The sequence below is a fragment of the Acinonyx jubatus genome, chromosome C2 (assembly GCF_027475565.1).
Source record: "Acinonyx jubatus isolate Ajub_Pintada_27869175 chromosome C2, VMU_Ajub_asm_v1.0, whole genome shotgun sequence".
Taxonomy (NCBI): domain Eukaryota; kingdom Metazoa; phylum Chordata; class Mammalia; order Carnivora; family Felidae; genus Acinonyx; species Acinonyx jubatus.
The window spans coordinates 34,225,567-34,250,642 of record NC_069384.1 but is presented as its reverse complement, the minus strand read 5'-3'; the positions used below and the strand labels follow the sequence as shown (position 1 = coordinate 34,250,642).

The following is a 25,076-nucleotide window of genomic DNA, read 5'->3' as shown; positions in this document are numbered from 1 at the left end:
GTCAGTAGTGGCTTTGTATTAGCTTTGCCTGCTGCATTCACCAGGGATCTTAAGTCACTGCTGTGTGAAGTCTACGCGTCAGGGATTGGCCTAAATGTGGACCATGTTCTTCAGCACACTGACATCCGCATCAAAGGTGTAAGGCTCTACAGGGTAAGTTGGAATGATTTCAACCATGCATAAGGAAATTTTGTGTGAAACTCAAGAACTCTATAGCAATGAGGTGCATAAGTGCTGATGAAGAGAAATACTTTACTGTGGGTTAAAGAGTTTGGGAATATTTGAGGGAGGTTGACATTTAAGAATTTTATGTGAGGATTATTACATCAGAAAAAGAAAGGTTGTTGGGTTTGAGATAAATATAGAGTTAGTGAGCCTGATGCAGTGACCTTAAGTTAATGTTTGGCTGCCTGTGCCGAACGTGTGTTTGCAGTTCATATTAAACTATGCATCACACATTGTTTCTTTTCCATATCTCGATTTAAATTTAGTCTGCTTGTTTTGAGTCTATGGACAAATAGAATCTTTTGCATTATCAAATATGATGGTAAATTTTAGCCAGTTAATAATAAAATACCTATTAAACTGTTTGCTTTAAAAACGTGTCAGGTTATCATAACTTGATAAACATTAAGTGTCCTAGAAAATGTTATAATGCAATAATTTATGCAGGCAGGAAACATGATCTTAAAATTTTACCAAAATTAGAACAATTAAACAAATTGTTTTGGGTGTTTCTAATCCTTGAACTTGGCAGTGTCTGTCTACATTATGGAAGGAAATGAGGCATAGAAAGAAAAATGAGTTAATATGTTAGCATTTTAAAATTTTAATGCTACTTTTCTAGATAAAAGATTCCAAATTTTTATTCATGGTCAGTGAACAGTGGGGCAAACATTTTAACCAAGCAATCTCTTGATGAGAATATTGTAGAAAACATTATATGTAGACATTAATAACAGTATATTGAATAATGGTCTTAATATATGTTATCTTTTCACATTTAAATTTGTTAATTTTTGTTCCCTGACATTAATACATTAAAATTCCTTAATATGTTAGGGTCGCCTGGATGGCTCAGTTGGTTGAGTGTTTGACTTCAGCTCAAGTCACAATCTCACGGTTTGTGAGTTCGAGCCCCACGTAGGGCTCTGTGCTGACAGCTCAGAGCCTGGAGCCTCCTTTGGATTTTGTCTCCCGCTCTCTCTGCCCCTCCCCTGCTCACACTCTGTCTCTCTCTCCCTCAAAACTGAATAAACTTAAAAAAAAATTTTTTTTAAGGTCCTTAATATGTTAGCTCTGTTCCATAATCTTTATCTCACTAGCCTTCTTTCTGGGCTTTACAACCCTATTTATTTCCAAACCTTAAATCCTAAATTTCATGTGAGTAATACTAATTTTGAAGGATTATTAATGACATTTCCTATTTCAGAATTTCCTTGACCTATTGATTTAGAGCATTATTTGATAGTCCATAAACTTAATTTAATCTAGAAAATCACTCACAAAGCTAGGAGTAGAGCACAACTGAACATACCTACTGAACCAGACAGTTGTTTTGAATATAGTCCCTAAGCCAGTAGCATCAACATCACCTGGGAACTTGTTGGAAATATAAAGTATTAGGCCATACTTCAAATCTACTGAATCAAAAAGTGTGTTTTAATAAGCCCAGGTAATTCTGGTTATGAGCTAAAGTTTGAGAACCACTGAATCACTGAACTGCAAAACTCTCAAAGTTAGTTCTGTGCTTGATAGAGCAGCAAATAATTGTCCAATGTGGTAATAGGATATTTTTGGTCCTATCCTGAGGCCTACATAGGGATACAAACCATTTGCTTAAATAAAGTTGATTCCATCTTGTGCACTCCGAATATAAACCTTGCAAGATTAAAATGAGAAAAGTTTGAGTAATCTGGTTCTAAAACTATCTCTGGTGTGGCTTAGAATCATTAATCATTCTTGTTGTTGCTATTATTTTCAGTTATGTTTAGGAATAAAGTCTCCTGACTCATTTCACAAAAGGAAATATTTTCCTAAAATTTGTCTTCCAGCCTCTGTTATTTTTGCCTTCTGTATTTTTGTGAAGCAAATTCAATTTACAAATAAAATATTCAACTTTATTTAAAGTTTTTATATTGGTCATTTGATATTTACTTTTTATTTATTTATTTTAATTGTGTAATTAATTTATTTTTAATTTGTGTACTTTCACAGTTGGTTCCTTCAGTTATTCCTAGATGTGCCTTAATGTTGGTTCCTTCTTTCTTAACTAAGTGTCAGGTCCAAATCCATTTTTTTTATTATTCTTTTTCTTGGCCTTAGATCTATTTCTGGAGAAAAGCATCTTATTAGCTATTTTGGAAAACCCATTTTAGGGAGTAATAGTCTTTCATATGCGTGTTATAGTATGGAAGTGGGAAGTATTATTGGTGTCCATGTTTCCAATGGAAAAGAAGCCACAGTAATGAAGGAGATGAGTGAGGAAAATTCAGGGCTAACAGTAATTGGAGAAAGAGTCAAGAAAATGACAGACTCATCTGACTCAGTGGTGTGGCGCAAGAGGGATTTGTGTGGAGAATTGTCTGGTGAAAACATCTCAAGTTGTTTCATGCATGCATGCTTTGTAAACTTTCCTCTCTTTCCCATATGAAATGTTTAGATATATTCTACATTGCTTATGGCGGTTGGTGGCATGGATTTTCTTTGGGGGCATATGTGAAGATGCTCTAAATTTTGCTTTGAAGGGTGGGTTTGGCAAGAAAAATGTAACTGCAATAAAATAAGCACCTGAGTTTCCATGAGATGGAGGGGTGCTAATAACATGAAACCCTTGAAGATGACAGAACAAGTTTTTTTTTTCACAATGTAGAATACAAATAATTAGCATGTGCTTTAGAAGATTTATATCTCTAAGATACTATATAAGGAAAATGTGAATCAGTAAAAGTATTTTTCTTTATACAAATATTAATACTTGTTTAATGAGATCTTAAAACTTAAGTGAGTGCAAGTTGAATAACTAGTTCAACGGAAATTCAAAAAGTAATATTCAAAAGCACATTGATTTTCACATTACTAAAAACAGCTTTTACATAAATCTGCATTTGTAAATTACCCATATAATTGAAGATTCACTTTCAAAATTATAAAATCTTATTTGTAGTTGAGTTTTTAGTGACTCTCCATTGTAAATTCTATTATTCATTTGGTGTACTCTTACTTCATTTAACTTTTTCTTGAGATATGACTGTCATTCTGAACACTAATTTTGAGTTTGGCATTGAGTGGGGCCGATATTAAGCATTCAGTTCATATTTAAGGAATGAATGAATGAACTAATGAACTGTACCCTTTATTTTCAGATCTAACTAACCAGGAAAAGATCTGCTGCTTGTCTTAAGTTTATTAATTGTCTTAAGTGATTAGCTTAAAAAGAAATTCAGTAAATGTGTGAAGTGTTACAGTACCCAGATATTCATATTTCAAGCTTTTTTTTCCCCCGAATTATGCCCTGAATTCTTTGCTTTGGTAAAGGAATGTCACACTGTATGTAGGTCAGATGGATTTGAGATTTTAAGAACAGGAAACTATAAGAACACAGAGCCTGTTGAGCTGTTTTTTTAATTATAAACGACCTTAAGACATTTTCAGAATGTCTTCAGGATGAGAAGTAGGGAAATGTTTAGAAAGATCTTTGTTTAAACACTGTTTCTTACACCCACTCTATCCCCAACCAACATTCACTGGCTGGAGGTGAAGATATTTAGAACTGTTGTGGTGAAAGCATTGGTGTTGTAGAGAAGGAAATCATGGCATAAAACAAGCTTCCTGATGTTTTTATTACCTTCTTCATTGAGAATCTAATGTCCTAGCACCACAGTGCATGGCATCACAGTGCTGCTTATTTTTTTTTAGAACTATGAAATAATTTAGATAGAAACAAATAGGAAATAATATAATAAGCATCTCTTTATACACCACCTACCTTAAGATATAGAATGTTACAGATATTATTGAAGCTTCCTGTGTTCACTTTCCTTTACCCAGTGGAAATCCCCCGTAGAATTTGATGTTTAACATTCTCATTTTCCTTTTGATATTTTTTTATACGCACATGTATCTATAAATGTTATATAATACTCTTCTGCGTATTTTTGAACTTCATTTAAATGGTATTCTTCCATACCATTTTAAAATTAATTTTTATGCTTTATTTGCTATATATATTTGCTCTGTTCCATTTAGTTTATATTGTTGTACAGCATTTCATTGTTTAATTGTAACAACATATTTACTCATTCTATGTCTGACTTACATTTTGATAGCTTCAATTTTTTGCTATTCTAAACAGTTCTTCACTGAACATTTGTGAATGCTATCTTCAACTTTGCTGTATAATGCCAAGTTGTTTATCAATTTATACTCTCAGTTGCAGCATTATTTTATATCCTTGCTGACTATCTGTTATTTTCAAACTCTTAAGTTTTGCTAATCCGGTGGGTGGTAAATGGTGTCTCACTGTTCTTTTAATTTGTGTTTCCCTAATTATGAGTGAGCTTGAGCATTATTACATGTTTCTTGGCCTGTTGTGTGTCCTCTGCCGAGTGTTTTTGTCATTTTTATAGACATTTAGAGAGTTATAGACATTTTTCTTATACTTTGGATGTTCTCTTTTTCTTGGTATATTCATTATAAATGTATTCTCCCAGTTGGCAGTTTGTCTTGTCATTCTGTCTATCCATTCGTCTGTGAAGATGCATTTATAATTTTGCTGGTTGAATTTATCAGGCTTGTTCTTAATGTTTTTTTTTTTTTTTGTATATTGTTTAAAAAAACAGTTTTTAAACCTGAGATTATAAATATATTTTTCTGTATTTTCTTGTAAGCATTTTGCAGTTTTGCCTATCATGTTGAAATATCAATCCGTGCTCAAATGATTCTTGGGCATAATATTAGGTAGAGATCTATTTTTCTTTCTTTTTTTTTTTTTTTTTTCATAAGGATAGCCAATTGTCCCAGTACCACTTACTGAACAGTGTGTCCTTTACTTACTGATTTTGTTTCCATGTGTGCATGGGTCTGTTGTTGTTCATTTTGACTTTCTTCCAGGATCAGCAATCTACCTTTCTTCTGCCCCCTATATTTTACAACCTTTTAAACTTAATTCTGTCATACACTTGTGGATTTTGATATATGTAATATGATTTTAATTATTTTTCATCATTTTTATTCTGCTATAATATGTATCTTGTCTAATCACCAAGAATGCATTTCTGTTTTTTCATGTTAACTCCCTTTGTTGATGGTTTTTCTTAGAAAAGATCCCATCATTTTCTTTTACATTCTATTTATTGATAGAATTGGAAGAACAATTGAAAAAGTTGTAATCTTTAATTTTAATATGCAAAAGGGAAACTTTCAAATACATTCCTTAAAAATAAATTAAAAATAACCTGCTTTTTTCTAAAAGGTTAGTAGAGTATTTTGCTTAACACCTTAGAAAACTTAACATTTTTTAGGCAATTTAATTCTGTACAAGTAGGCAGCATATTATGCTTTGTTTGAAATCCATTAAATATTAGTCTTACCATGCTGTTGCTAACTGATCTTCTTTATTTTTTTTTTTTAGATGATTGGAATCCATTTTCATATCCATACAAGAAACTGGATTATGGAAAGTGGGAGCTTTATATCCCACCAAAGCAGAATAAATCTCAACTTGTACCTCATGGATCCAAATTAAAGGTACTTTCTACCCTCCTGTTTTTATGTGAACTTACTTTCTTTTTGTTCTGTTTTCAAAGTTTGATTGAAAATATTAGAATGTAAACTGATGCATGATAATTATGGGAGAAACAGTCTAAATATTCAAATAGAGGAAAATTTATGAGAAGTCATCAACACATTGTGTTATATTGGAACTGTATGTTTGGTAAGGTACTAAACTTATTAACTATTATTATCAACTTTGGAAACTATATATAAGGAGTGATTGAGTAATTACAGAAGTCTAACTTGAAAAAAAGAAAATTTGATACAAAAATGAAAACTGTCTTCAAAGCAGCAAATGTAGAGAATTTTTACCTGTAAAGAGAGTCTTGATAAAATTGATTTTATGATGAGCCACATGAATGTGGGAGGCAATCCTGTGTGTTGGAGATCTATGCATTTGGGGGACATGATTTTCCTGGTGGTTCTTCTTTCTGGTCTTGAACATCAAGGCTCTTGTTTCTCCTGTTCTTCTGTATTAAGGTTACCTGGATTGGCCTAGGGACCTCCTTGTCAGAGGCAGACTGAGTGTCCTCCACATACCCACTGCTTTGCCTAACTGTATGTTTCTGTATTCAGGGTTTACAGAACCCACGCAGCTCTCCTCTCTTGTCGCCTCAAGGGAAGCTGGAAGGATGGGTCTGATAGCCTGGATTACAGATTTCAGGCATTTGGTTATATAACACCTCTAACATTTACTTGAGTTTATCCCATGCTAATAAAATTATATAATGTTTCCATGTCCCCTTATTTCTTTCCCTTCTTTGGACATATGATTGCATTTAAAGCATTTATCATGACAAATCCTATGAGTAAATTATTATTTTTATTGGTGTTCATTATTTAACAATATTAACTCAGTTAAAGTAAAACCAAAATGTATTGTGTAGTTGTTTTGCAGTTTTGTTTTGTTTTGGTTTGGTTTTTTGGTCGTCTTTTTATTTTATTTCTCTTACAAATCATGAAATTGTAAGTATATCAGAAAATTACCGAAATATTGCCACACATAATATAGTTGCCAGAAGAGTGTATTGCCTAGAATAAAGAGACTTTTTAACATGGGATAGCAGCCAAGGTTCTTCTTAATCTATAGTGAAAAGGAGACAAAGTAGCTACTCTATACAGTAAGAGGGATTTACATTTAATATAAATAATCCCTTCCAAGTCAGTATAAACTCCACAAGAATAGGGGCCTATGCTGTTTTGTTTCCTAATACTGTCTATTCTTAATTCTTGGAACAGTGCTTGGCACAGAGCAAGCACTCAAGAAGTATTTATTAAATATTAGAGCCACTTTTAGGCCCAGTCCTTGAAAGAATAAGCCAAAGAGCTTGATTCCTGTATAGTTATGTGGTCTGATTTTAGAAAACTCTGAGGCAAGGCAACTGTTATACTGGTGTCATTGTCACTTTAGGTCCTATGGACATTTGTTTTTTTATTTTTAAGAACTGAACTTATTAATTTTTTTTTTCCTTTTTAAATTTGTTGGCTTCTTAAATTTGAAAACTTTATGAGTTGTGACACCTTACCTACTTCTTGTGTTAAATGGTGACTGAATTAATTTTGACAAGTCGTTTTTATACATGGGGAAAAGTAATTGATTACCTAGAATGAATGATTATTGATACATACAAGCAATAAATGGTAAACATTTGCCTTTCCCATCCAGCTCCAAATCCGTTACACTTTTTGCTATGATCTGAATGTCTGTATCCTCCCAAGAAAACATATGTTGAAATCCTAATGCTTGATGTGATGGTACTAGTCCGTAGGGCTTTGGAGGTGCTTCAGTCATGAGGGGGCAGCCTTCTGAATGGGATTACTGCCCTTATGAAAGGGGCTCCAGAGAGATCCCTAGTCCTTCCATCATGTGAAGATGTAGGAAGTCTGCAACCCTAAAGACGGCCCTCACCCGTCCAGCCTGACACCCTGATCTCAAACTTCCAACTTCCAGAACTGTGAGGATTCTATTTCTCTTAGGTGTAGGCCACCCAGTCTGTGGTATTTTGCTATAGCAGCCGAAGCAGGTTAGGATGCTTTGTCCAGGATTCTATGTACTATACTATTCTTTCAAAAATTTAATTGACTTTGATGAGATGAAATGATCCTATGATTAAAAAAAAAAAAAAAATTGTAGAGGATTGTAGAGGTACCTGGGTGGCTCAGTCAGTTAAGCATTGGACTCTTGATTTTAGCTCAGGTCATGATCTCCTGGTTCATGGGTTCAAACCCTTGTCGGTCTCTGAGCTGTTGGCACAGAGCCTGCTTGGGATTCTCTGTCTCCCTGTCTCTCTGCCCCTGCGTTGCTTGTGTGCACATGCTCTCTCTCTGTGTGTCTCTCTCTCAAAAATAAATAAATAAAAGTAGCTTTTACCTTTTCACTTGGCTTTGAAAATCAGCATCTAATGTAAATAAATGTTCAACAAGTATCAAGTAAACTGTTGTGGAATCTTTCTTCATTATTATTCTCTTAAAATTTCAGTGAAGATAATTAACTGGAAATTTAGGTCCAAAATATTACTCATAGTATTTAGATGTTTCAAATGGTGAGGAAACATTTAGATGGTGTTATAATGTCAATATGGTGATATAATTAGTTTTTCATTTATGGGAAATGATGTATCAAATTTTCTTTGGAGGAGGGGTTAAGTTCTCTATTAAAAATCAACTAACTTGAGGTTTTTGGCCTTTCTATCTGAAGTATCCCTAGATAGTCTATCTTGGTAATTAAAATTCTTGTTTTAAATTGAACTTGAAAATTTATTTCAGTTCACAAGGGATTGACCTTTATAACTCACTTGAGGATGTTTCTCTTATGAATTATCTGGTAACCATTAACAAAAAAGAAATGTTACCTACCATTGAGATAATAGCTTTGTTTTCTCTGTAAAACATTTTTCAATTGAATGCTTTGGAAGAAAATACTAACTGCTTATGTGGTCATGTAAATGTCTCCTTTCTATGTTTTGTGAATTTACCAAATAGAAAATATTTAAAAATATATATATAACGCTGGGGCGCCTGGGTGACTCAGTCGGTTGAGCATCCGACTTCAGCTCAGGTCATGATCTCATGGTCCATGAGTTCGAGCCCTGCATTGGGCTCTGTGCTGACAGCTCAGAGCCTGGAGCCTGCTTCAGATGCTGTGTCTCCTTCTCTCTCTGCACCTCCCCTGCTCATACTCTATCTCTCTCTCTCTCTCTCAAAAATAAATAAACATTACAAAAAATTTAAAAAAAATTAATATAAGGCTAATTAAACTTTCAAGACTCTAGAGATAATAAGGAAAGAGTAGAAGACTGCATTCCTGAACAATGTTTTTTGTTTGTTTGTTTATTTTTCCAAAAGGTTGTTTTCAAAGTTGAGCATACAGGGGATTCACTCCAGAGTTCAAAGGAGAGTGGGATGAGGGGGCCTAGTAGCATCCAAAGTAACAGCCAGGTAACAACCCTGCCTAAGCCATAAGGAATAAGGAATCAGTTACTGGAACACAGAAAAAGAGTTGGCCATCTTGAGAGAAGCACTGAGCTTTGGTGAGACACATAGTTTATCCATGGCAACCTTACAGGGAAGGAGCCAGGGAATAAGGAAACAAATACGCTCATGTCTCATTCTTCTCCTTCTCTCTGACCTCTTAACTGGGGCTACACATTGACCAAACCCAATGAGAAACCAGTATTCTGGAGAATATGGTCCACATGAGTCAGCATCCTGGGGCAGAGAGCTAGGTGAGAAGTGGATCTGTCCATACTAGTAAAAAGTAGTTCAGGAGGTCAGTGAAGACCTCAGGTCAAGAAAAAATAAGAGATCAGGGAAAGTAATTTTGGAAGGTGGGTTCCAGTGAAGAATTCTTGTTCTTTTCTTCTGATTCCCATTTTCTTTTCTCATTCCTTTTTTTTTTTTAATTAAGAAAAAATTATTTTTGAGAGAGAGTGAGCGAGCACATGCGCAAGTGTTAGAGGGTCAGAGAAAGGGGGACATAGGATCCAAATCAGACTCTGTGGACAGCAGCCAGCCTGATGTGCGGCTTGAACTCATGAACCACGATATCATGACCTGAGCCACTGAAGTCAGACACTTAACTGAGCCACAGGGGTGCCCCTTCTTTTCTCATTCTAATTAATGCTCAAATGACTAGCAATGGCAATGAGAATTGTCTTCTCATTTTTTTAGTGTTTAGGATGTTTGTGTATTTTAACTTTTCCTTCCCAGTCCATTACAAAATGAACTAGAACGAAGTTTCTTGATCCTAGACCTTTAATATTTTCAGAGGATTCATGTGTTATTCAGCTTGGGATGTCAGAACAAAATACCATACACTGTGTGGCTTAACCAAAAGAATTTTATTTTCTCACAGTTCTGGAGGCTGGAAGTTCAGATCTGGGTTGGGTTCTGTTGGAAGTTCTTTTCCTGGCTTGCATTTGACTGCCTTCTTGCTGTGTCCTCACATGGCTTTAATCCCATCATCGGGACCCCATGCCATGACCTCATTTAAACCTAATTATCTCCCAAATGCTCCATCTTTCAATACTATCACAGTGGGGATTAGGGTTCCAACATGTGAGGTTAGAGGGGAGCACAATTCAAAGCAGATCATAATGCTTTTCTAATTATATTAAGATGTTACGCAATGATTGGTAGAAAGGGGAATAAAACCCAACACCTATGTTTGCAGTTTTCTTAGATAAGACACAATGAAAAAAAAAAAAAAGAGATTGCTTTACATTCATATTTAATTTTATCCTCATAAAGTAATAACATGTGAGAAGGTATTGTTATTATATTCTTATTTCCTACATAAGTACACTCACCTGTGGGTTTGAATTGAGGCTTGTCTCACAGCAAAGCCCATGCTCTTAACCATTATTTTACAATGCCTGTTAGGCTAAGGGTTCACAGAGAAAAGAAGGAAAAAAAAAAGTGATACACAGGAAATAAAACTGGAGTCTCAGATTTATCAAATCATCTTATACTATATTTGTATTGCTTTTTTTGTGTGGAAACTATTATTCCCAATTTCAGGATGCTGTGAAAGATAGTATTGAAGTGATCTTCTCTAAGAATAGAAAGGAGATACATAATTTGTAGAAGGTTTGGATTTTAGGGGGTAAAATATAAGATTTGTTAAGTAAAGTGAAACTAATAATTGAGATCTGGAATGAGTTTACTAGACAGAAGGATGCCATTGAGTATGGGGCAAGGATGTGGTGTGAAATTAGTGAAAAATTAGTGAAAAATTTTTTGTATCTGAATATTTGCTTAAGAAGGAAGTGTTCATTTGTGCATGAATGCTCACCGCTGCATTATTCAAATAGCCAAAAAGTAGAAATGTCCATCAACTTATCTACAGACGATGGTATATTATTTGGCCATGAAGTACTGATACATGAATGAACCTTAAAAATGCTATGCTCAGTGAAAGAAGCCAGTCACAAAAGCCAAATTTTGTATGGTTTTGTTTTTATGAGCATCCAGAATAGACAAAAATGTAGAGACAGAATGTAGATTAGTGGTTGCCAAGAGCTGGGAGAGAATGGGGGTTGACTGCTAAGGAGTATACGGTTTCCTTTTAATGTCATGGAAATGTTCTGCAGTTAAGTCATGGTGATGTTTGCATACCATGAAACCTTGTGAATATACTAAAAACCACTGAATACTTTAAAGGGGTGAATGTGAATTATTTATCAGATACAATAAAAAAATATGTATTTATTAGTCTTTGTCCCAGTTCTTGGCATACAACTCCTAAAATCCCTGGGTGGGGGGTGGGGGAGGGAAGAAGGTAAATCTGATAAAGACTTAACCTTTCATTTCTGGAATATTTTCTTGTGTTATTTCTTTACCAATTTCCTTGTCCCCACAGTCTTTGTTCACTGTTTCAGGAATTTCTAATTCCTGGATATTGAGTCTCCTAAGTTTTCTTATCTCTTTCTATCAAGTTGCCCATCATTTTGTCTTTCTGTTCCACTTGGAGTAATTACTTTAGCTTTCAACTACTTTCATTTTAATAATCACATTTTTAACATTTCTAATAACATGTTTTTGTTCCCTCCCTTTTTCATAAATTCTGTTATTGTTAAATATCCAAATATACTTTTATCTTTTTGATAATATTAGATATTTTCTTTTATTTTTTCCTCGAGTATACTTGTATCTTTTTAATAATATTAGATATTTTGTTTTATTTTTTTCCTCAAGTTTGCTTCTTACTTCCTGACTTTCTTCTCTTATTTTTTTTTTCCCCCTAGATTTTATTTTCTTGGGTTTCTTTTAGTCTCTGTCTTTCATTTTGCAGGCTGTTTCCAAATGCCTGGTGATCCATGGCTATATAATCATATTTTAGAATGAGGCAGGAAAAAACTTTTGAAAATTCTGTGCACATGAACAGAGCTTTATTCGTGGTAAGCTTCACTATTGGGTAGTAAGAAAGTGAGGCAGCCTTTAAATTGTTAACAGTAAGTGGTTTTTCTATGGGATCTCCCACCCCTCCTCACCCCTTAACCAAAGATGAATCTTCCAGTCCCCTACAGGGGGGGGTGGATGGAAGGGGTGTGGAGTGTACCTGGTTCTTGGCATTCATGGATGAAGACAGGGAAAGTGGAGGAGGGTTCCACCTTGAAAGATGCTACTGAGACAATCTTCCTACTTTCAGTATGTGAGTCAGTTCTGTCATCTGCTGTACTCATTGTTTCTGGAGACTTCCTAGTTCATTGTTTTTTAGAGCATGAACCTCTAGTCTCCTGTTTGAGGGGTAAGAGGTGGTGTTTTGGAGGGATATACATTTATCTGTACAGGTTAGGGAGGTGTGCTCCAAAGCCCACAGCCCCCTTATTTAACACTGCATCTTACTTTCTTCCATAGTATTAGGAGCCCACAGATGCCAAGTCTCCTAGAGGTGCTGTGAAGCAAGCTGACCAGCTGTATTCAGGTTCTTCTTCTGCAATACCCCATTTTAATTTTTTGCCTTGGTTTTTAACCCTTAAGCTACTTTCTGTCTTTCAAAGTTTTGTTGAAATTACTGGTCTCTTGTTGCCTCCTTCTCTTTTAATACTTTTTGTGTTGCTTTGCTGTGATTTCAACAGGCATTTGTTAGGCTTGTCATTTTTAATTCATACCTCTAAACACCCTTTTTTAAATTAAAGAAGAATACAGTACCTCTGCTGGATAGAAGAATATTTTATAATTCTGGGGCCTTGGGGTCATTATATTCTCATGGTGTGCCATGATTATAAGATTTTGGTCAAACTGATTATTTCTTGCTTGTGATATCTTTACATATTATTATACATAATAAAGATTTTCCTCTTAATGACCCACAGAAAATCCTCTACTCACTTCATTTGTTACCTGGTTCAACTTAATCAACCTTTAAGAACCTGAAATATCTAATTTGTGAGAGAATGCATAGTTAGAATTAGGTACTCCTTCCCTTACCACAAAGATTCTAATTCTTTGTGTTTTCAAAATACAATATGAATGTTAATAAACCTAAATAGCATACCAGGACATGGTCTTCCTCTGTAGATGAGAATAAAGACTTGTTAATTGATTCATTTTTCTTTTCTTTTTTTTCCCTGAAGTTCTCTAAAATGTTGATAGAAAACACAAAATAAATGTGTAAATTTCCAGAGGAGTCTATTTGCCTGTCTAAAGACTAACTCTGCTTGCCTAGAGCAGATGGGTGAAGTAGGAAGTGGGAGTGTTTTTTTTCTACTTTGAGTTTGTTCCACATTAATTTCTTTATCAAATTTTGCTTTCTCTTTCTTAATATATTAGTTAACATATATTTTGTTTCATGTTTTCTGCACATGATGTATTATAGTGTCTTTCCAGATGTATGTGGAGAGACAAATGATAAAATGCCTGCACCTTGAGTTTATTGTCCATTTTGAGAAAACTCTCCATTAACAAATGGGTGGGCTTGAGCATTCTGTGGCTGGGAAGAAAGTAGAGGAATATGCTTATATTTTTTTGAGATGGTCGTGGCAGTAAAAGAGGAGTAAGTAAATGGCATATATGGTTGTTTCTCTTTTTTTTCTTTGTTAGTGGTTTAGTTCTATTCATTTTTGGCTAAATATTAATGGGGCCAAGAAGGAACCCAAGAGAGAACATGACAGGGAGAGAGGACAAAGAGTTAGAGATAAATTTGGGGGGAAGTGGACAGATGGAGAAGAATAAAGGTCACAGGTTTAATAGTCAGGGAATGATTATGGGAAGAGATGCATTTTAAGTTTGGGCTTGTGGGAGTTAATAGATGCAGATTAATGAATAGTTGTCTGGGGTCAATTAGAGAATAAAAGTATGTAAAGTCAAGCAAGATTTAGCAGGAATTAGCAGTTCTATATAGGAGACAGTGACCAGTTTGACTGATGAGAATATCATATGTATAGGGAGACTTAAAAAAAAAAAATGGAGACTCTCTTTGAGGAGATTATACATTGAAGATGTGCAGGATAACATAACTGCTAAACTTTTTTGCTTTTTTTTCTTTAATTCTGCTTTTTTTTTTAAATCCATTTCTTAAAAATCTCAATAATTTTTGGGGAGCAACTGGGTGGCTCAGTTGGTTAAGCATCCAACTTTGGCTCAGGTCATGATCTCACGGTTTGTGAGTTCGAGCCCCACATTGGGCTCTGTGCTGACAGCTCAGAGCCTGGAGCCTGTTCTAGAGTCTGTCTTCCTTTCTCTCTGCCCCTCCCCCACTCACACTCTGTCTCTGTCTCTCTCAAAAGCAAATAAACATTTTAAAAAAAATTTTTAAATCTCAATTTTTAATAATGACCAACTTTTTAACTCTGCCGCCCCCCATTTTGACCATTAGTGATCTTATTTTTCCCTCATAAATATTCATACTCTTTCTTCTATGACATGTAAAAATAACTTCATTTTCAATTAACAAAAATTTGCCACTATTAGTGGACCCTGAATATTTTCTCTTTTTTCTCTTGTATGGTAGGGATTCCTAGAAAGAAGAACCTACTGCCATATGCATGTGCTCTTTCCAGATCCCCACATCCCCTTCATTGGTTTCTATCCTCCCTTACTCTTAATAATAAAAAATAAAATAGTACAAATAACTGGGTGGTGGCACATTTAAACTTAAGACCTATGAATGAAGCAATGTAAATCTCCTCTACCATTAGAAATAATTTGAACTGTATATTTGTATCAGTATTTCATATAAATTGATGTGAGTTTCAAGTGTGTCATGACATATGATAGGGTCTCAATCTTCTGCAGTTTCTGAGGGATCATTTTTAGTTATTCTGTTGGAAAAAAATACATCCATTTGCTGTATATTACCTGCCAACTCAAAACTTGTCATAAGTCATTGTTTTTGTAGTTTACTTGTTAACACTTTTTTCCTAAGCACATTCCATAGAAATTCTTTCAGCCATGGCTTGAGGTCTTATGTATTTTATATTCGTTAAGGATTAAAATTTCCTTATGGATATATAGATTCAGAGTTGTTTAGATGAACCTAAGGGAAGGTGGGGGAAAGAGGGAAGCAAACCATAAGAGACTCTTAACTATAGCGAACAAACAGGGCTGATGGAGAGGAGGTGGGTGGTGGGATGGGCCAAATAGCTGATGGGTATTAAGGAGGGCACTTGTGTGTTATATGTAAGTGACGAATCATGAAATTCTATTCCTGAAACCAATATTATGTTATATATTAACTAACTAGAACTTAAATAAAACTTTGAAAAAAAAAAATAGAATCGAAGTGGTTTGCTTGTAGCGTGTTGAAGACATTGATGCAGTTCTCTTATATCCAGTGTTACTGATAAAAATCTTGATTATTTTATTCTCATTCCTGTGCATGTAATTGGCCTTTTCTCCTGGTAGTCACTTAGATTTCTTCTATATCCTTGCTATTGTAAAAATGCCACTACCATCTACGTTAACACATGGTTTTATTTCTTACTCTTTTCCTGAAATGGTCTTATCCTTGTAACTCATCTTCGTCGTGGTTCTCATTTTTTCCTCAGTCCATTTTCATATTATAGCTACAGTCATCATTCTAAGAGTTTAAATCTGCTCATATTATCTGCTTTAAACTTGTGATAGACTCTCCCAGTCCTTGATTTGGTTATAGCCTGGATTTTTATACTGTGTCTAGAAGCTGACCTGGGGAGTTTTCAGATTCCCCAGTACTCACTTGAAATAAGGAGACCCTTTCTCTGTTTTATAGTTGTGCTCCCATGTATGATTATGTTTAATAGCTTTTCTGTTTTGAGAGAATTGAACAATACTCGTCTCTAGTTTAAATTCTGTACTCCTTAGCTTGACATACAAGGCCCTCCATGTCCTGGCCTCTGGTTTTATCTCATGATTATTCCCCCTTTTCTCTTGTCTGTCAGAAAACTTAAAATTAAGTGAAACATACAATGGCAATAACCATCCAACTCCAGAGACCTACACCATTATCTCACCTCCTTGCCCTCCAGCCTTTCTCTCCTCCTGACCATTTTCTTTTCTTTATTATTTTTTTTTTTACATTTATTTATTTTTGAAAGATAGAGAGACAGAGAGACAGAGCACAAGTCGGGGAGATGCAGAGAGAGAATGAGACACAGAATCTGAAGCAGGGTCCAGGCTCTGAGCTGTCAGCACAGAGCCTGACGCAGGGCTCGAACCCACGAACCATGAGATCATGACCTGGACTGAAGTCGGACGCTTTACCCACTGAGACACTCAAGCGCCCCTCTCCTTTGGACCATTTTCATTGTAACTGCTGATTCTTTCTTTTTCATTTTGTTTTTAACTATTACATATATTTTTTTTAATTTTAAGTTTTTTTTTTCTCCTGTTTTAGAAGTAAGAAAAAATTAAATGTATATAAATTTGTGGATTAGGGCTTCAAATTATTTCAGGTCAAGACCCAAAATGTTGTTTTAACATTTTACATCACCTGTGAGTAAACAGATGGTGCCCAAATCTTTTTCTTTGTTGTTCAGAACCGGTTAGGAGGCTACAAAATGGATTTACTATGGGATGTGCCAGAGGTCCGAATATTTAGACAAGTACTACGAAAAGAGAAAAGTCCAGTTATGGGATAATGTCACTCTTATTGTACCCCAAACTAATCATTCTATGTTATTTCTCTCCTGGTGAGACACATCTCGTCTCTGTTTTGGATATTTTCCTCATTGAAAACTTTTTCTAACCTTGAGGAATATTTACTTTTGATACAATGAAATAGAAATGTGGGATGTACTATTACTATATCTCTGTCTATTTTGCTTAAGCTATAATAAATTATCAAACCAGTTCTGTTTTCTTTTTTAGACATATAGATGAAATCTTACTACAGCTTGTTTGCATTAAGCCTGATTTCTGTGCATTGGAGTTTTCCATGGTGGGATGAGGAGCAGCATGGATGATGTAGTTTTGTTTTCCCTTTCCATTTTCAAGCTAAAGCCCTGTAGAGGACAAGGTGGTTGGTGAGATGTTACTGGCAGTACAGGGATTGCTTTCTGAAGTCATTATGAATTAACAGCTAATGGGTAGCGTTCTTTGGTAGCTCGTTTATAATTGAGTGCAGATAGATGAAAATCAAACACAAAGGGAACTCAATTTTATCATTAATTTTGACTTTGTTTAACGGATGATTTCTGGGCACCACAGCAGCCTTTCTAATTTGTCTGTGTATGATGAAGAAACTAATCATACACAGCTCAGAGAACAAATAACATACGTTTTCCCAAAAAGGTCACCTTCAGAGACAAGCACAAGAGAAAGAATCTTATAAACCTGTTGATTTTTTTTCATTTTCTCCTATGTTTTACTCTTCCTTCTAAGAATTCAATATGTAAAACAATTATTTCATAATTTAATATATGCAGTGATTGATTGTAAGGAATTTATAGCCTAAGCTAGGCTATAAATATAGTCAGTTTGTTTCTTTATAAAAATATTCCTTTATTTATTTTATAGAACTTACTGTGTGCCAGGTGTTAAACACTTTATAAATATTAATTCATTCATTTCTCATAGCAGCCCAATCAGGAATGTCCTATAATCATTATTCCCATTTTTCAGATGAGGAAAATGAGGCACAAAGAGATTACATAACTTGCCCAGTCACATAGCTAGCTGATAGTTGGTACAGCTGGGATTCAAACCCAGGAAGGCTGACTGTAGAGGTTGTGTTCTTAACCATTATGCTATGCTGCTATAATTTGCTAGTTTAATTATACTTCCTGTGACTGCTTGAGAACTTTACTTAAAAATACTACCAAGCATAACTCTTGGCTTTAATAATAAACCTTTGCAAATTCTGATATGTTTTTACAGTACATGTTTTTCTATGAGCAAGTGGCAATGACTGTAATAAATTTGGGAGAACAAAAAAAAAAACAATCATATCTTTTTTTAAATGTTAGGAACATTCAATAGAACTTATGCTATTAGTCATATACATGTATTTATATATAATATATATACATTTCAAGTTGGGTATTTTTTTTTAATTTTTTTAACATTTATTTATTATTGAGAGACAGAGAGACACAGAGCGTGAGCAGAGTAGGGGTAGAGAGAGGGGGAGACATAGAATCTGAAGTAGGCTCCAGGCTCTGAGCTGTCAGCACAGAGCCCGATACAGGGCTCGAACTCACAAACTGCAAGATCATGACCTGAGCCGAAGTCATTGGCCCAACCAACTGAGCCACCCAGGGGCCCTGCAAGTTAGGTATTTGATGGAATCATGACTACTAATAGATGACATCATGATATCAATGTGAGGGCAGCTTACAATGAAGATTTTCAAAGGAAGATAGGCACACAAATTGAAACGGTTTCATCTTATGATGTTGCTAGCCACTGCGTACATATGTATGCGCGTGCGCGCGTGTGTGTGTAGATGTGTGTTGGTAGGTGTGTGTGTAGTTGGTTTTATAGCTATGTAAGCCAAAACATTCTAAAGTAAGGTGGATTTTACTTTGTCCTTTTTAAATCTAGACTAGTCCTATACCTGGTGTGAACATACATCCATGCCATACCTCTCTGGCTAGACCTGTCAGCTTGGGCTCTGATGAAGGGACAAGTTTCAGAAAGCAAGGATCTGGTGGTTGGGTGAGACATGGTACCTGGAAGGCCATCAGTGTCGTTATAGAGTCAAAAAACAAAGAGACTAATATATCTACCAAGAAAAGCTGAGGATAGAGTATGAAAGAAACCCAGTCGTTTATAAAGCTGGTGTGGGTAGACAGAGGATGGTTGGAGAAGTCTGTAATTAATGTGGTTAAAGAAACAGAATAAGGTGTGACGTGAGCCGGCTATGGTGAGTGAGGTTCCACCATGCTGTTGCTTTTTATTTATTTATTTTTAATTGTAATGTGTTTTGCTGGCCCAGCACTACACTGGGTTGACTTTATTAAGGTTTGGTTCAGTGGGACATAGGAATCTTTCTCAGCTATCATATTAGGTAAGATATTGGTTATTTGGCTTTGCCAAGCACCAAGATAGCAGTGTCTTAATCAAAATAGATGATTTCATTTCTCTTTAAAGTAAAAGTTCAGGTCAGTAGGTGTTCTATGGATAGTCTGTGATGGGTTTCCTTGTTACATCCTATCGGTCTTCTGTTGCCAGGTGTGTTACTCACACGATAAAAAATATTTGCCATCTCTGTGTTTCCCACAGAAAGAGGAAAACAGGTCAAGGCATTCCCATTTAAGGTTGTGAACACATCATTTCTATACACATCCCTTTGGTCAGATCTTAGTTTCGTTGGCCATCCTAGCTACAAGGAATGTTGGAAAATGTGGTTTTAGCTTGAGGGCCATTTGTCCAGCTAAAATTCAGCAGGTTCTGTCTTCAAGAAAAAAATGGAGGATTGATTTTGCAATGCAATTAGCATTTACTGTCATAGCCATTTAAAAGGAACTTTTTAAGGAAATGGAAGAATTAACCTTGTGCTAGAAACTTTTATTTATTATTTTATTTTAGTTTTTACTTTGTATTTTTTTATACTTCCCAGATCAACTGTAAATAATGGTATCCTTTAAGACTTAAAAAAAGTTTTAAAACTTTCATAAGTTCAATCATTATAATTTAGAAAAAGAATGGTGTTCTTAATAGTAAAAAAAGAATTTAGAGAGTACAGCTGATAATAATATACACTCAAGGATATAACTACTATTAATAGTGTACAACTATAATGACATACTTTAGATCATTGTATACTCCAACATTAAACAAATAAAGTGAAAGTAAAATCCTAAAGTGATCTGGAATTTGTTAGACAATACTATGTGGGGCTTAAAATGTTTCCACTTTTTGAAGGATGTCCAAATTATCATGAATTGTTAGTCTCAGTTTTAATGCTGTGCTATTTTTAATTTGACAACAACTTCTGCACAAGAGTAGGATTTTAATGAAAACACTGCATGTAAATATAGCAGTGTGGGATGTAAAAGCATACTGAGCAGATTTTCCAACTGGGCAGCAACCAGGCTCTAACCTCGTTTTCTCGAATAGCAAAATTGAGCATGTAAGCTGACTGCCTCTATAATGGAGGATTCATAGGACAGTTGGATGGGTACATTTGAGATACCTACAATTTAAGCTTTAAGAAGAATCATTTTCCTTCCCTTTTTAACAAACCTAAATAGGTATTGGCTCTAATCATTTCTTTTTTGTTTTGGTGGTGAGCACTTTTAAATATACATATTGAATTCATCCTTTTCTGAAATAAATTTGTAGGAACATCAGATTAGAAGGAAAATGTATGAGTCAGCCTTTATCTGTAAAATTATTGTAATTAATGAAAGGACTTAATTTTTTTTTTACATAGTGTTAGAGCTTTAGAAAGAAAACTGCTTTTTAGAACTGGTAAATTGGTTAAACATTTTATTATTATTTTTTTAAAGGTCAAGTTTTTTTTTTTTTAATTTAATACTGGTTAAATATTTTAAAGGCAACCATTAGTAAACTGAATCTTACTAAAGAAAGAGTTATAGTCTTAAATTGATCTGCTAAAAGATATTTCAGGGAAAAATCATAAAATAGGACAGAAACACTTTAAAATGGTTCAGTTGTACCCATGAGAGGATATTTTATTTTTGTATTTTAAGTTTATTTATTTATTTTGAGAGAGAGAGAAAGAAAGTGAGAGAAAGAGAGAGAGTAGGGGAGGGGCAAAGAGAGAGGGAGAGACAGAATCCCAAGCAGGCTCCATACTGTTAGCACAGAGCCCCATGTGGGACTCGACTACCATGAGATCATGACCTGAGCTGAGATCAAGAGTTGGGAACTTAACTGACTGAGCCACCCGGGTGCCCTGAGAGAATATTTTAAAGAAAAATAATTTTGGTGATTTCAGTACCCTCCTAGGAGACCTGTTAGCCTACTGGCCTCTCAGTTCCTTCACCTCCTCTGCTCAGTGGTCTTACCCTTCTCTCAACTCACTCCCCTCAATTGCATGGCTGTCAGTGGGTGGGTACCATGGTGATCACACTGCAAATACTGTCTCCCCCCATAAACTCTCCACTCCCCAATTCCGTGCCATCTACCTGCCATGTTCACAACAACCTGTGTAACAGTTCCCTAAAGCACTGGTTCTCAAATGTTAGCATGGGCTTGTTAAAAGACACTGCCCAGGGTGTCTGATTCAGTAGATCTGAGATGAACTTGACGATTTGCAATGGCCAAGTTCCCAGATGATGCCGGTGCTGCTAGTGTGAGGCCCACACTGAGAACTGCTCAAAGGACTCTGTTACTGTGTAGCATTTGCCTCTAGTTGATATTGCTTTAAAAAACAGGATTGCATCCTCAAATCTTATTTCTTTGTCTTTCTTTTTTTGGGTTTGTTTGTAGATCTTAAAGTCCCTTAAAAAATGTGATTTTTTTTTTGGATTAGTTATATACAACTGTTTTAATTATGATTTTGAAGAATATGGGCAAGGGGCGATAAGAGAGTGCTTGAACAGAATTTATATTTTATTTTGTTGAGCAGGGAAACTCTCCATTAAATCCCTATTTTCTTACTACCCAAAGTATGCTCTTTCACTGCTCCATGTCAAATGACGCTAATTGGTGACACTTATATAATCACAGTTGTAGAATTCCTCAGCCATTTTCCCATAATACAAGATTAGGACGTATGGATTCATGTAGTTACTTTATATTAAGCCAGTGCTGGGAGCCCTGCTATAGCAGTTTTCTTAAAAGCAAAGCATCTGGGAGGAAGTTGGAATAACTAAGTCAGTGTTTACTAAGAGTTCATTTACTATTTTGTTAACTAGGTGTCATGATGAATTATTTTATATAGAGGTGGGATAAAGGACTTTGAAATATATAAGTTTATTATATGCCATTTATGGCTTTGAGCAAGTTACAGATCTGAGCCGTTTGGGTATTCCCAAGTTTGCATTAAAAAAAAATGTAACTTGTATTTCAAAAATTTTTCACATAAATGGTACTCAAGTAGATATCAGTTTTCTGTTTTTCTTTTTCGTATTTATAATAAATAGGAAATATGGTGATTGTTTTTATTCTCTTAAGGTACATATTTAATTATTTAAATTTTTGTCCTTTCATAATCCATCTATAGAACAAATCATCTTTTTGAGTATACTGCCCAATAACATTATTCATCATAGTACCATGTCTCACCTGAATATCCAAATACATCTGCGTCCTCATACCATGTGACATTACTCCTGTGAACTCTGCCTATTAGATGGTTCGGGCTTTACATCCATGCCAGTACTACCTTTATTTCAGAGGATAAATTTCTCCATGTTCTCTTGAGTCATGGTAAAAGCATAATGCACATAAATATGGACTCCAGCCAGACTGCTTGTGTTCACTTGCTGTTTCCAGCACCTACTAATGGCTGTACCTTCAGCTAATCATTCTTATATCTCATTTCCTTCCCCTAAACTGGGATTAATAATAGTACCCCATAGACTTGATGAGGGTATAAAAGCATTTACAACAATGCTTGGTACTGAGTTAATTCTCTGTAATACCGGCTATGTATTTTGCATGCAAGTGCTCAGAGCCATATTTCAGTAATCAACATCTTTGCAGATTTTGTGAGTGCAGGCCAAATATTTTATAAATCTAAAATAAGGCAGTACCTGATGAGTCTGTAAATCAGCATTGTTCTTCCTCCTTACAAAATGCTCTGTTTCCTGAGATTCAGCTGTTGTGTTCATGGGCTCACCCACCAATGTCTAAAAATTCATGAGTGTTTGTAAAAGGCGCGTGATTTGCCCAGCACTTATTCCTATAAAGGATTTTATGTGCTTTTTGAGCATTCATTTTATTCAAAGTTTACATTTTAAGAATTTGAAACTATGTACAAAATCTCTGTACAACTTTAAAAGAAATCTTAATGAAATGTTATGGGAGAGATCAAGGAGACGGTGAGACCAAAATGAAACTACCACAGTGAAGATGGATAGAGAATCCTTAATGAAGAAAGGAACCATTGGAAATGAGAAAAGCTAGTTGTTTTGAAACTAATCAAATACAAGGACTGGATGTGAATGATCAATAAGATCTAATCAATGTGAAAAAGCATATCATAGGAAATGTATTAAACTGTGAGCACTGGAATGAATTTGGACACTGTTCTCATATTGCACACACGTTTTTGTCCATTCGATAACCAAGAGAGCCTTTCATATTTCGGTGAAGACAATTCCCTTAGTCTTTTCAGTGACCTCTAACAAGTCACAAGAACAAATTTGGCTGTTTCTGCTTTTATAACTCCTGAAGATTATCAACTATATATTGACTTGACATGTAGTACAATATTTTTTGTGTTTTATGTAATTGTCCAAACATAACTACACTGAAATTTGCCTAAAAATATAAAAGTTGTCTTAATTTATCATAACTTAAAAGTAATATACAGATAAAGCAAATTTCTTAGGCCAATGAGTAATGAGGAATGTATTCTAAAAGGAAGATGCCTTTGCAAAAGGATATTTAGCTTTAATGTGATTCAAATTTATTAAACAGTAGTTCACACATGTAAATTGTATACTTACCAAGCAAATGTTTGCTTTACTTTAAGTGCTTTATATTGTTTGTAAATGATCCTTACTTGTTTATGAGAAAACTTCTACTAGACTTACATGTAGGATACTAATTAAAATTAGACTAAACTCTGAAAATAACAAATACTTGAAAATAGAGATTTTTATAATTTAGACTTATTAGGCAGCCCTGTTTTGCTGGCCTAATTAGCTAAAAAACATTTTTATCTAGAAGAGTAAATAATGAGATTAATATAGTTTAACTTTTTAGTTCTGGATTTTAACAGTGCTTGTGTTCTTCTGGGCTAGGGTGGGGGATGAGGAAAGGTAAACTTCTACATAAACACAAAGTATTTTCATACATAAACATTCATATAGCACATACAGTCTTTAAGTCGCTTACTATTAGCAAAAAAAATCTCTGAATATATTGTGAAAATACATATATCTTTCAGTTACATGTATGAATCAAAACTATCTAAGTGAGGTAAATCTGATGAGATTCAAGTATACAGTTGACATTTAATATAAGGACACAAGCTAATTTTTTTCAGTTGTGAGGCAGAATAATCTTCCAGTCTCCTTATCATTCTCAAAGGGTCTGCCATACTCTTGGTACCCTAAAACTGTAAACTTACAGTTCTTTTATTTCTTGTTTTCTATTACTGTCACATTCAATCAGTTGAGAAATTTAGCTGATTCTGCCTATGTGGGATTTCTGGATTATTGTTCCTTTTCACTTGTAGCTTGGGCCTTTATTGCCTTTTGTCTGGATTACTTCAGTGGCTTTCCCTTTCCACCACAGCAGACAGTAGTGTTCAAAGATAGCTTTGTATCACTATCACAGAGGAAGAGGGATGTGTATTTTTAAACAGCTTCGGATGATTTTGGTGGGTGGCAAGTTTGGAACTACAGGCCTTTTAGAAGTAACTTTGGGCTGGGGTCAGTCAGGCACTTTGGGTATTGTTTCACTATTAGTAATTAGCTATTTGATTTTATATTTGGTTCCCCAGTTTATTTGCTCAATATATTTTACCAGCCCCACCTAATGACTTTGTGAAGATACGTTTAAAAGATAAAAATGATCTAATGATCTGTCATTATTATTTATATCATACTATTGGTTTCTGAAGGATTACTTAGGAAACGTAAGTACTTTTTTAGCTGTTACTCAATCTTAAACTCTTCAGTATGGCATTTCAATTTTCTTCATTAGTTAATTAATTGTTGCTGTTTTAAACTTTCTTGTGTTCAGCTTGCCAGTTTTTTATTTGGAGGTTTGTGTAATCTTCTAGAATCACATTTTGT

At 34.8% G+C, this 25,076-nt stretch overlaps 1 protein-coding gene across 3 annotated transcripts in view; it reads left to right on the top strand.

Annotated features, from left to right (window-relative positions):
* Positions 1-25,076, top strand: part of GBE1 (1,4-alpha-glucan branching enzyme 1) — a 277,101-nt gene that overhangs the window by 79,239 nt on the left and 172,786 nt on the right. For all 3 annotated transcript variants that reach the window (XM_053220694.1, XM_053220693.1, XM_053220695.1), the window contains exon 3: positions 5,633-5,748. In XM_053220694.1, coding sequence (XP_053076669.1) covers positions 5,633-5,748 — 116 coding nt within the window. The remainder of the gene's footprint in view (positions 1-5,632; positions 5,749-25,076) is intronic.